General features: G+C 37.0%; 1 protein-coding gene across 1 annotated transcript in view; it reads right to left on the reverse strand.

Annotated features, from left to right (window-relative positions):
• CTNNA3 (catenin alpha 3) overlaps window positions 1-12,051 on the reverse strand; it is a 475,445-nt gene that overhangs the window by 370,877 nt on the left and 92,517 nt on the right. The window contains exons 5-6 of the mRNA XM_086752374.1: window positions 9,238-9,501; window positions 3,253-3,456 (exon numbers count right to left, since the gene is read on the reverse strand). Coding sequence (XP_086608500.1) covers window positions 3,253-3,456; window positions 9,238-9,501 — 468 coding nt within the window. The remainder of the gene's footprint in view (window positions 1-3,252; window positions 3,457-9,237; window positions 9,502-12,051) is intronic.

The raw sequence follows: 12,051 nt of genomic DNA on the forward strand, positions 1-12,051 counted from the left end.
AAATTTTTTCCCTAATATCTAACCTTAATCTACCTCCCTCTATTTTAAAACCATTACCCCTCGTCCTGTTGCAATAGGCCCTACTGAACAGTCTCTCCCCATCTTTCTTGTAGGCTCCCTTGAGGTATAAGCTCTCCCCGGAGCCTCCTCTTCTCCAGGCTGAACAGCTCCAACTGTCTCAGCCTGTCTTCATAGGAAAGGTGCTCCAGCTCTCTGATTATCTTTTGTGGCCTCCTCTTCCCCCTCTCCAACTGGTCCCTGTCTTTCCTGTGCTGAGGGCTCCAGAACTGGACACAGTACTCCAGGTGGGGTCTCACCAGAGCAGAGTAGAGAGGGAGAATCACTTCCCTCGACCTTGGCAATGATACTGTTAGAGCTAAACACTTACCAGGCAGGCCACATCCACCATCACCACTAGATCCAGGGGCTTTAGAGGTACATGGGATGTTACCAGTGTCAGTGCAGCTCATACAGCTTCCTAGCGTACCAGCTGCTAGAGAAGGATTCTCAAAGGTGGCACTTACAGTGTGTGGTGTCTCCGAAACAATGCAGCTCCCACTAGCAACCCTCAGATAGAAAGAAGCCTTAAGAAAAGTGATCAAACCAATATACTAGCAAAGAATGACAGACATATCCAGAAAAAAATATCCCAAGGAGCTGACTAATACAACTCATGAGAGCAACTGAAAAGAACTGAAATGACAGTGGATAGGCTATGTTTTGTGAACCATGCAACATCAGGATAAAGACAGGAGCAAAAAAAAAAAAATGGCTTTTGTGGGCAAGGAATATTTTCCACTCTTACATACAAGCAGTGGTACAGAGCCTGTGTGCCTCACTCTGGGTGTTGGGCACAAATACACCATAACAAGATACACATAGACTCACATGAAGCATCATGTACAGTGTGATTGCTTGTAGAGTACAACAGTGTTCCCAAGGAGTGGAAGGAAATCACAATCTAGTCCTTCAATTGTACTGTTAACAAATGGCTGGCATAGTTTTTATAGCTCATTCAATTCACAAGTCCTAGCTTATTGAAATTATTAATAGGAGAGTTCAGAAGACAGTGATAAATCAGCACTGTCTCCTGGATCTATCATCTAATTTTCAGTGAGTTAGAGTTGTGAAATAAAGTAACTGACACCTGATAATCTTCTCATTCAAAAACATACTTAATCCAGGCTCCGTAATAGCCATAAACTATTCTCGGTGAGAGTTTTTCCATTGAGATCAATATTAATTGTATAAGCACATTAAAAGCACTAAAAGAAATTAAAACCTTTAAACTAATTCCTGTTATTTAACCTTAGTATAACATCTCATATCTTTAAATCTTTTGTATTTCTTCCTTTCTGCTTCCCTCCTTGTCTTTGTGACCTTGTCTAGACACTGTGTTTCACAGCAAGTAATATACTTTTTCCCTTTTTGCCATAACTAAATAGCTACTTCTTGACTTTCTCAAGTCAGTGGAATGGGTTATGTATTCTTCTTTTCCCCTTAAGCTGCATTATGTAATTCTAAAACCACACTTATTTCTGAAACAGAAGAGATAATCACAGTTTTGTTTCAAGAGTTCAAGAATTTAAGGCCATTTGACTTACAATCATGTAGTTTTACTGCTGCAAGACACAGAACTCCCCCCTAAAGCTTTCCTGCAACAAAGCCGCAGTGATTTCTTTCTACTAATATTGGTTGTAGTATTCAACTAATATGAGTTGTAGTATTTGACTATACACCACATCTGCATCCTCCCATGTGCTCTGGCTACTACAGGTTGATGCCTTCCCTTATTAAACTTTCAGCTATTTAACAGCAAACCTGATCCATCCTAGAATAGATATCACAACAGATATCTGCAACAACAGAGTATCAAAGACTAACATTTCAAACTAACTAGAGCTAAAAAAATCTAAGAAGGCTAACTCACGTGTAAAGCACCACTAGAGAGGTTCAAGAATTACATGCATTTAACAGAATACATGTAATAACAGAGTAAAAAATATGAAAGCATCTTTATCTGGTATAAGGACTGAAAGAGCCACCTGAATTCACAGAAAATGTAATAAACCAGTTGTAAATCCCACCTACCTCTCCCCTCTCATAAATAAAAAGAAAATATCAACAAGTACAGTATCTGTGAAATTAAAAACCATCTGATAATCTGATATGCATAGATTATCTTAGTCCCTACAGTTCGCTATCGTAATGACAATAAGATAAGACAATTAAAATAGTTTCATTAGAACAACTTTGGACTGGGTTAACTAGTATGACTTAACAGAATAGAAAGGAATTTCAGCTTCCAAAAAAATAAACAAATAGACGTATCATACAATTATCCTCTCAATGTGCTTGATGACTGTCCTTATTTTGTGCAGTGAGGGGGTGGTGAAGTGGGACCGAGCGACTGTGTGGTACTTCAGCTGCTGAGTGGGGCTAAACCACGACAATGAATCATCCTGAAATATCTTTAGATAAGAACAGTATGCCTACAGAAAACGTTTCCAGAGGAAAAGCATATTAATACTGTGTACCCATATTAATAGTATCCAAGACTCTACTATTTTATCATTTAACTGCCAGGCGCAAAAAGTATCAAATCCATTCTTTAAATCTTACAATTATTTTTAAAACACAATCAAACTATATTCGTTTTCAAAAATTCACAGATGAATTGGCCTATAAGCATACCAATCATATTTCTGGATTTATCGAACAGTCCTAGCTTTCTAATTTTACAATTAAGTAATTTCTACACTTACAACTTGGTGCTTTTACACAGATCAAATGTAGTGGCGTGAACACTGCTGTAAGGTGATACGAACAGATTACTCACATTTTAACAAATTATTATTTAAATTGTTGCATTCTACAGGAACAGAGATTACATTTGTACAACTCTGGTCTAGGAAGTCAAATTACAAAGAAACTCTTGTTGCTACCATGTGAAGGATTATGTCTGTTCTGTACTAGTGACAGTTCATAGTAAGTATAAAATAACCTAAACATGTGTACATTGTATCTGTAATGTAGCATTTTCCATACCATTCTTACTATTTTGGAGATGCATGTTTAGCTTTTGCTTAGATTTATGTAGAAAAATGTTCCTTTCAACCTTTTAAAGAGCACGTTCAGAAATACAGATTAAACTCAAATTTATACTAATGATAGGTTAAATTCTAATATACACTAAAACATCGCTTGAGACAGACGTTACAAAAAATACGGAAAAAAAATCTTGTTACTTACGTTGTTTATGTATTCAGAAAGCAGGTCTTGGAGAGCTTGGCGGATAGCATTGCACTCGGCAATGATGCGTTCTCGATGAAAATCACGTGTGCAGGAAGAATCAGCTAGCAAAGCCGCTCCACTGATAATAGCTTCCAGACGTTTCTCTAGTGATGGCCTTATTTTCTCTTCATTCACTACAAGAGGATCCAGGATAATTAAATTCTGGAAAATATTAGGTGTACAGGTAAGAAAGGTCAGGCCATTTAAGTTGCTGCTTTATTTTTCACTTTCACAAACTGCAGTGACATTATGCTTCCTAGACATGCAACTAGCCCTTTCCCCTTGAAGTATCCAAAATACTTTTGACCACGGGCCATTGTTTTCCCTACTGGGGATCTGTATACAGGCCATTTACAGACAAAGTCAAGTTCCCTCTGCCACTCAGATCTCACTGGTTCTTAGCCAATATCCATGTTATCAGATCCTACTGGCCTGGACCCAGTGCTAAGACAGCAACAGAATTTACCATCCAGAGCTGGTTAACACCTAAGCACCTCACAGTACAACGTTGCATCTACCTGCAGGCCATGTTGACATCTTCCGACTATAACTGCTTTGTCTGAAGTTCTTCCTCTGTTTCCTACTTTTGCTGCATGAGATTCAAGATTTTCAACCTCGGCTTCAGTCTCTCCTACACCTGTATCTGGCACTACTTCTTCTACAAAGCATTTAGCTTCTCCTGGAAACAGAAACTTTATTTGTCTAGCTTTAGAAATATGCATGCATTCTTATCACCGCAGTATCTGTTTGGTCTATCAATCTTCACAACATCCTACTCTACAACAAAAAGCTATCAACCCCATTTTATAAGCAAAGAACTGAGGCCCAGACTGCCAGGTTCACAGCCATACAGAAGCTATGTCTTAAAATAGGGACTGTGTGCCATCTTCCCAAGCTCTGATCCAGCATTGCTTCTCCTCTTCAAGTTGTGGTTGTGTAAAAAAAGTATTTCTTCTTTCAAACTCCTTCCTGTGTCAGCCTACACTTCTTGAGGGTTTTCTCTCTTCTGTATCCTCCCGTACAGGGGGCCTTGTATATTTACCTTGTAAATTCTTTAAAATAAGATATGTATCTTATACGAAGGTTGTAATGCCTATGTAGAATAATGACACTGCATGAGAGTACTACCCATTAATATTCTGTGTTTTATCTCAGTATTTCAGACCAGAGTCTCAGCTTTGTTTGAAAGAGGGTTTCAACACTGCCAAAATGTAGTCTTTTAGAGATCAGGACCACCTCTACATTTAACACAAAACCAGCAGTGCTAGCTCACAGATGAGAATGTTAAATCAGATTACATGAGCAGTCTAGTTCTGCCGATTTTTTAATCTCAAAAAAAAAAAAAAAGTCACTGCTTCTACCTCTAACAGGCTGAATATAAGCAAAGATCAAAATAGTAGCTTTTGTTCAACAATTGTTTTTTCAAAGTACATAGATATAAGTGTCCTTTTGCTCTTCACTAGCTAGGGTAAACATGATTGGCATGATTAATTATATTTGTGCGTCAAGCAAACATTCTGAAGAGAAAGAAAAGCAGAGGCGGTATTTCCATGAAAAGTGAACGTATGTATATTCGAGCTTCCACGTTTAAGGAAATTCAAACTAGTAGTTTTCACTGTAAGTAAACATCCAAAACGGTGTCGTCATGGTCCACATCACCAAGCCTATATTCCACATAAATCCATTCACCTGTTACATCCTTATGTCGTTCCAAGCTTTCAGAAAAAGCATTAAACAAGAAAACTATGCCATGCACCCTTAACTGGAATTTAGGTCAAGTAAATCAAAACTTATCTGTTCTTATTTGGTATGTGCCAGACTACTTTTAAGCTGAAGAATTTTAATTATTTTTTCAATTTAGATTTAATATCACAATTTTAGGTGCTGTCTAGCTTAGCAAATACTAAGAGTAGTAAAAGTGTTCTATTAGAACATTGTAAGATAAAAAGCTTAAATAGCTAGGAAAGGGGACTTCAGCCATCTTGGCATTTTCTTGTGGGTTATTTTTAACACCCTCTTACATGTTGGGCATGATTTAGGGAAAGGAAGGCTTTCTACTCTCATCTTTTCTGAAATATACAAGAATTGTGTTGAGACAGCTGGGACAGTCTCCAGAAAAACTAGAGAAAAAAAACAGACTTCATAATCTGAGTATTTCCAAAGGAAACCAGTACAGGTTCTTTCTGCATTACTGTGTCATTCAAATGGAGGCTTGTATTTCTTATCTTGCAGGATCAGTACAGGTTTCTAAGCATTCCACCTCCACTACTGTTCCATTGCCCTGAAGTCCTTGGTCTCATTTAAAAGCATTCTAGTTATTTATGCAGTCTCAACATTTCAGCCCCATACTTGCTACCTGTTAACATACATTATATCAGCGGACAATCAGCCTTTGTAAACAACATCCGTAAGTCCTTCTGAGGCCTGAAGTTCTAGGATTGTGTTATGCTTTGTACTAGAAAATGGAACTATACGAACTGTAGTCCTCAAATTCCCACACTGGCCAGAAAGAAAAGGTACTTGTGAATTTCTGTCTGTCTCCACACTTTCTGTATTGAATTTTGGGATTTTCATACCACTGCACAGTATCACAAAAAAAATCAGGCCAGTGCTATTGCTAGCACAATTTTCTGTTGTCTGTTCTGAGAGACTATAAAAAGTCTAAAACTGAGTTTATGGACTTCTTTCAGCAAGTGACAGGATAGACTGTTAAAATGGTTTATGGGTCTATGTCAGCTGTTTATGGGCATCTAGCAGATGTAACCATGGCTTAAGTTAAAGTATTAAGTATGTATTTCCAAGCTCCTGGATTGTCTCAAGCCAATGTTCACCTATCCAGATACACATAATATACTGAAAATGAGTTTATGTGCAAGCAAGATGAAAAGAGCTGAAATATTTTGGAGATAAAATACACAGCCATTTGTATATCCATAAAAGCAGCGTATTAACCCTATTAGTATCTCTTAATTATTTCCTAATTGAAAGATTTAAAAAATATGTTGATCATGGAAATGTTAATCTCGCATGCAACTTTGCAACCAAAGCCAAGCTGGGATGGAAAAATAATCTGCCTGCTCACAAAGACGGAGCAAAGGAAAAAGGCAGTCCACTGCTTTCATCCTCCTTTGCAGAAGCAGAAAAGTTGGGGCCAGTTAAAAACTACTTGTTAGTTACAAAAAACAACTAAGAAGGAGAGGAAAAAAGCTGAAATTTTGCCAGAGCCTGTCAGACTCTGCTGTGAAGGCTAAAAGCCAAAGACAAGAACGAGCACTTGGGCAGAATGAAGACGGCTTGCTCTTTGTCGTGGTTTAGCCCCATTCAGCAGCTAAAATAGCACACAGCCGCGTGTTCACTACCTCTCCATCCCCAACTTGGATGGGGAGGGGAATCGGGAAAGAAAGGCAAAACTTGTAGGTTGGGATAACAGCTTAACAGAACAGCAGAAGAGAAAACAAAAACAATAATAGAAAACACTTAAGCAGATAATTTATAATACAATAGGTCACCGTGGATCCTGATGTCTGGCTCCCTCCTGAGTAGCAAAACCTGTCCCCCAGCACTATCCCCACTTTATACACTGAGCATGGAGTCACCCTATGAGGGATCATAGGTATCCAAAAACCTGGTTATATTTCTTGACATTTTGGATTGATTTACAGTATTTTGACTTAATTGCTCTGCTAGATAGCCATGGTCATTAAAGGACCACATATCCGATGAACACACTGACAAAGTCAGGCATGCAAGACCTATATCGTTTTGTGAGAAGCCTCCTTACATTCAGAAGATGCAAGACCACTGAAAAGCATTAGATAACCTCCACCTAACACACTCTTAACACAGATCTTAATATGCAATTAAATTTGTAAAATTACAATTTTGAGTTTTTATTTATGAATGACATGGTAGTTATATGGAGCCTTTAAGAGGAATTCTTGAGAATATACTGTTAGCTGCTCTAATTTTACTGGTGGTTTCCTCTCCTATAAATCTGTAATAATTCTCACACTGCCAGTACTGGCTAAGAGGAATGACATTGCAAAACATCTAGATACTAGATTATTGGGTAAGTTCCTTGATACATTTCCACAGTATAAACACTTCATGAGATTTGTTCCCAACAGACTATTTACTACATCAATCTATTTCATAGCACTGTATTTACAACAGGAAGATAGAGCAAAGGTTATTTCAGGTCCTTAGCCAATAGAACTTTCTGTAAAGAAAGAAAAGTGGAACCATCTAATTCATAAAATCATTTTAAGAAGTTAAATGCCCTATAAATTATGCTTTATCTAACTCACACAGCTTCAATTCCCATTTGTGTTACCTAGGTAAAACTGTATTTAAAACTACATAAACAATCGGCTTTTTACAACAGTCAGGCTTCTATGTTCTTATGTTTCCAAATGAAAACAAATTCAATCCAAAAGATAATTTTTTTCAGTTTTGTGATTATGACAATTCTTAAATTTTAAAACAATAATAAATTTAATTACATTTTAAAAAATAATAATTTAAATGCTACTGCTTACATACAGTCAAGATGAATTCATCTATGGTTAGAAGATGCAATCCTTTTGCCAAATTTTGGGGGTTTTTTTTAAAAAAAGTAAACGAGGTAAATAACAGCTCTCATCTAAAGTATATCATTTGTCACTCAGACTTTCATTATAACAAATAATGTATTACTCCTAAATGTTTCCTTTTTCTTCAGTTTATTAAGAAAATAGATTATAAACTATAATTTTGCAATCTGGTGTGAGAACCAAGGAAGGATGACGTAACATGCAGTTGTAGCCTGTTCCTTTGCAGGGGGGAAACCTGTCAGATTCAACTGTGAGCATAACTGAGAGGTCTGTTTTGATCAATAAACTGCCACTACAAGATTTGTGTTATATATGGATTTCAATGTATTTCTCTAACCTTTTATTGACAATTTTAGACAAAATCTATTGCCATCAATCTTAACATCAGTTCTCCTGAAAATGTTTAAACTCCTGAATTGGAGTTCCAAGGCTGAGACGTGATAAGTTTCAGAATTTACAACCAAAAAGACCTACATTTGCAAAGGTGTTTAGAAACTTTCATTCCTTTTGTTGATCTGGGCTTATATCAATTACACCAGATGAGGAGCATGGTCTGTAATCTCAGGAGGTGAGATTACCTCCTGTAATCCTACAGGAGGTCTTTTACCATTTTTTGCAGGACAATGGAAAATAACACTAGTAAGAGCCAGAGCAGCCATGAGAAAAAGTGAAAGCTCCATACAAAAGTTTAGGATTACATCGGAGTAGAGGGGAAAAAAAAAAAAAAAAAAAAAAAAAAAAAAAAAAAAAACCAAAAAAAAAACCAAAACAAAAAAACAACTTTCTCCAAGTATGTGGTTAAGTAATGGAAGAAGAAATGCACAATTTGCAAAAATTTATTGGTTATGTCACTTCATTTAATGATAAGTAGAAAACATACTGAGGTTTCTAAATCCTTCAACTCTATAAATTACATAATGATCCCAATGACAAGTTTTGGAATAAAGAACTTGCACTGTACTAGTTCAAATGCAGTCAAGGCAGCAGTGATCATCATCATCTGATAATCACTGTTATTTGTACACTAAACTCATGAGTTCTACCCACTTATTCAAGCATGTGTCTGTCTCCACCATTAGTGACATACTTGGAACACGTTCTTGCCTGCTGTTTGAAGGAAGTTAAACACTGAACTTACATGAAGACTTAACTCCAAATGCTTCTGAAGAAAGTGACCTCTCCCAATTAAATAATTTAGAGTGACACTATTTAGACTAGGACTAAGCAAACCATGGGTTTCTAATACTTTTAGGTCTATCACAATAGCAATAGTTTTTAATTTTTTAAAAAAATTAAATAAACCTTTTTTTCAAAAAATGTTGCAGTCTTACACGTTTATGGGTTTACGTACCTCAAGCTCATCAAGCGCACTTCCCAGAGTAGCTGTGTGAGATGTAGGTTGTCCTATTTTATTTCCAACTCCTTGGGAAGCATTACAAATTACATTGAGAGCATTCTGTATTTCATTGCAAATTGAATCCTTGCTGGCTGTAAGGGATGCAACATCTGAATGTTCCAAACAAGCTGAACATATTGAATGTAGCAGAGAGGAATTTTCCTTCAGGGATGCACGTGCTGCAGCAATTTCATCTCGGTGATTGCTAGATTTCAAATCCTGTCAGCAAAAGAACATGTTGTTTATTTCCAAAAGCACTTCAAAGCTCCAAAACTGACAAGTAAGGTATAAACAATTTTTTTTCTCTCTCTACTCTGTTTAAGGAAACATTGAGTTAAATTCATTAAGATTGTGAAAACAGGCTACAACAGTACTTACAATTGCATAGTCTTTAGCTTATGAGAACTGAACAATGTCTGTGTAAAACAAGGCCTTATTTTTATCTTATAACCAGCACCATAAAGCATAGTTTTCCTATGAGAAAACTGGCCTGGAAATTAGCTATCCTTCCTCCCAGACATGTCTGTCTTCGTAAGAACTACAGAAGGACAGACGTGCAGACAGGATTAAGCAAAAAAATTCTGTGATTATTGCATCTAAACAAAATTTCTGTGTTTGCTTTCCTGCCCCACCAGCATATGTCCAGAGCACACTGCAGAAACGAAGAGCAGTTCAGGGATGAGAATCCTGTACTGCTGTGAAATGGGAAGCATGGAAGTCTGGAAACGAAAAAGGTGCTTGTGAGAAGCCATCTCTGTGTTTTTCTTCACACCTTGCTTTGTACACACTTAAAGCACTCAGGACCACACTCATCTTGTTCCTCCATTCTCCACTCAGATCTTGAAACCCTACTGCCAACTCAGACAACAAAGAACACATAGCTCAACAGAGATAAAAAGTCAGATGTCACTGCTTTTAGGAATCAAACTTTGGGAGCTGTTATTTGGACAGCTGAAAGTTATGGACTTCAGTGCAATCACACAGTCAACATCAGGATTGTGAGTAACCTCCTTTCGCATCCTATTTTACTCTAGACATTCTCCCCACTCACCTGCTCCATCTTCTCCCCTTGAAAAAAAAAAAAAAAACAAACCTGTTTGCAAAATGGCTTAGGTGAAGGAGACAGTTAAATTCAGGGGAAAAATAAAAAAGGAAGGAAAAATCACACATCAAAACAATAAAAGCCTCTGGCACTAGCCAGAGTGAGAAGAGGCACAATGAAGAATTAACAACAAAATGGATACAAAGCTGCTCACAGCCTGCTTTAAAGCAAGCTGAAGACTTTCTAAATATTTTCCTTTGCATTGCATCAGGCTCTATATGCATTATTTACAAAAGCATCACAGTATTCACTTCTCACTGCATAAAGTTTGTAAGTTTATGGCTGAAGAAAAGAGCATTCTATATTAAATGAACCGGTCTTGTGCTTTTAAAAATCTCATTTACTGCAAGATATGCATTAGACATAGGATTGCCTCTTACTTCCTCAGGCTAAACTTGGAAATCTCAGGGATACAGTAAAAAACGAAGAAGTACACAAACAAAAACTGACCACAAAGAGGTGGGAGGGTGTAGGGAAGGTGGTGAGAGAGAGAGGGAGAGGTGGAACCTTAAACAGAAGCAGACAATTGTTTCATCAGCTGATCATCTGAATTAGAAAATCGAGTTATTTTCTTGGGCATATTAGTACTTAACATATTTTTAGATTTTCATTACATAAATGAAATGTGCAGAAATGACTTCATTTCCCAGCGTGCTCAAAGCCAAACAGTATTGCATCACCAATCTTGGTTAAACATCTGCAATTTATCCAGTGCACTCTCAGCAAAAAGTGTTATTTATTTTTAAACACAGACGTTTGTTCCAATTAGTAAATCTATGTTTCCTACAAATAAAGAGAAAGACAACAGAATGCCCTCTTTTCTCCTGTGCTGTAAGAAAGCTGCAGACTTACAGATACTTAATTCAACACTTCAGTCTAGCTGGCTTCTGTTCTTAACCATTTCTTACTTTGCTGCATCACACGCAAACAATCAAACTCAAAAGTCCTTCCAAATGACTTTTTCCCTCTAAAACAGCACTGTCCAACCAGGAACGAGGTGTTCATAAGAAATCCCAACTGGCAAGCCAGTAGCACAAAGCCAGCAACAGCAAGTCAAAAACACGGCACCTGGAAACGTGTCTGGGAACAGTCCAAAAAATTCAATGTGTTAATGTTTTTAAAATACAGAATGTTTTGTTTCATACAATATTATGTACAGTTTCAGAATCATGGTATTGGTAAATTCACCTATGATGAGCCTCACTTTTGTTCAATAAAACTTTTTTTTTTGCTTAGACCCATGAAATTCACCACTATTTTGTTGTTCAGTTGTGAGCCTTGGACAGCCCCCAAAAAAGCTACAGGGCCATCATCTTGATGAAGAATTAGTTCCTTAAGATTTTTCACGTGAACAGGCAGTTCATAGAAGATGAAGATCATCTTAGAAGATTATCTCAGATCTAAGATGATAATAGAACATCACAGAAGATCTTAGTCTGACCTTCTGCACAAATGGGCCAAAAAACTCTACAACTGAGTGATTTCTCTATCAAATCTTTGCATATGTGGATTATGAGAGTAATGTAACTAGTTCTCCAAAGAAGGAATTTAGTCTATACAAACAGATTGTTAACCCATAGTCTGTAAACTTTTTCCACTGGAGAGAAATAAAAAAAAAAAAAAACCAGGAACTGTCCAATTTCTTTTTTACTTATCAAAGAGAATAT

The sequence above is a fragment of the Chlamydotis macqueenii genome, chromosome 7 (genome assembly GCF_036417535.1).
Source record: "Chlamydotis macqueenii isolate bChlMac1 chromosome 7, bChlMac1.mat, whole genome shotgun sequence".
NCBI classification, from domain to species: Eukaryota; Metazoa; Chordata; class Aves; order Otidiformes; family Otididae; genus Chlamydotis; species Chlamydotis macqueenii.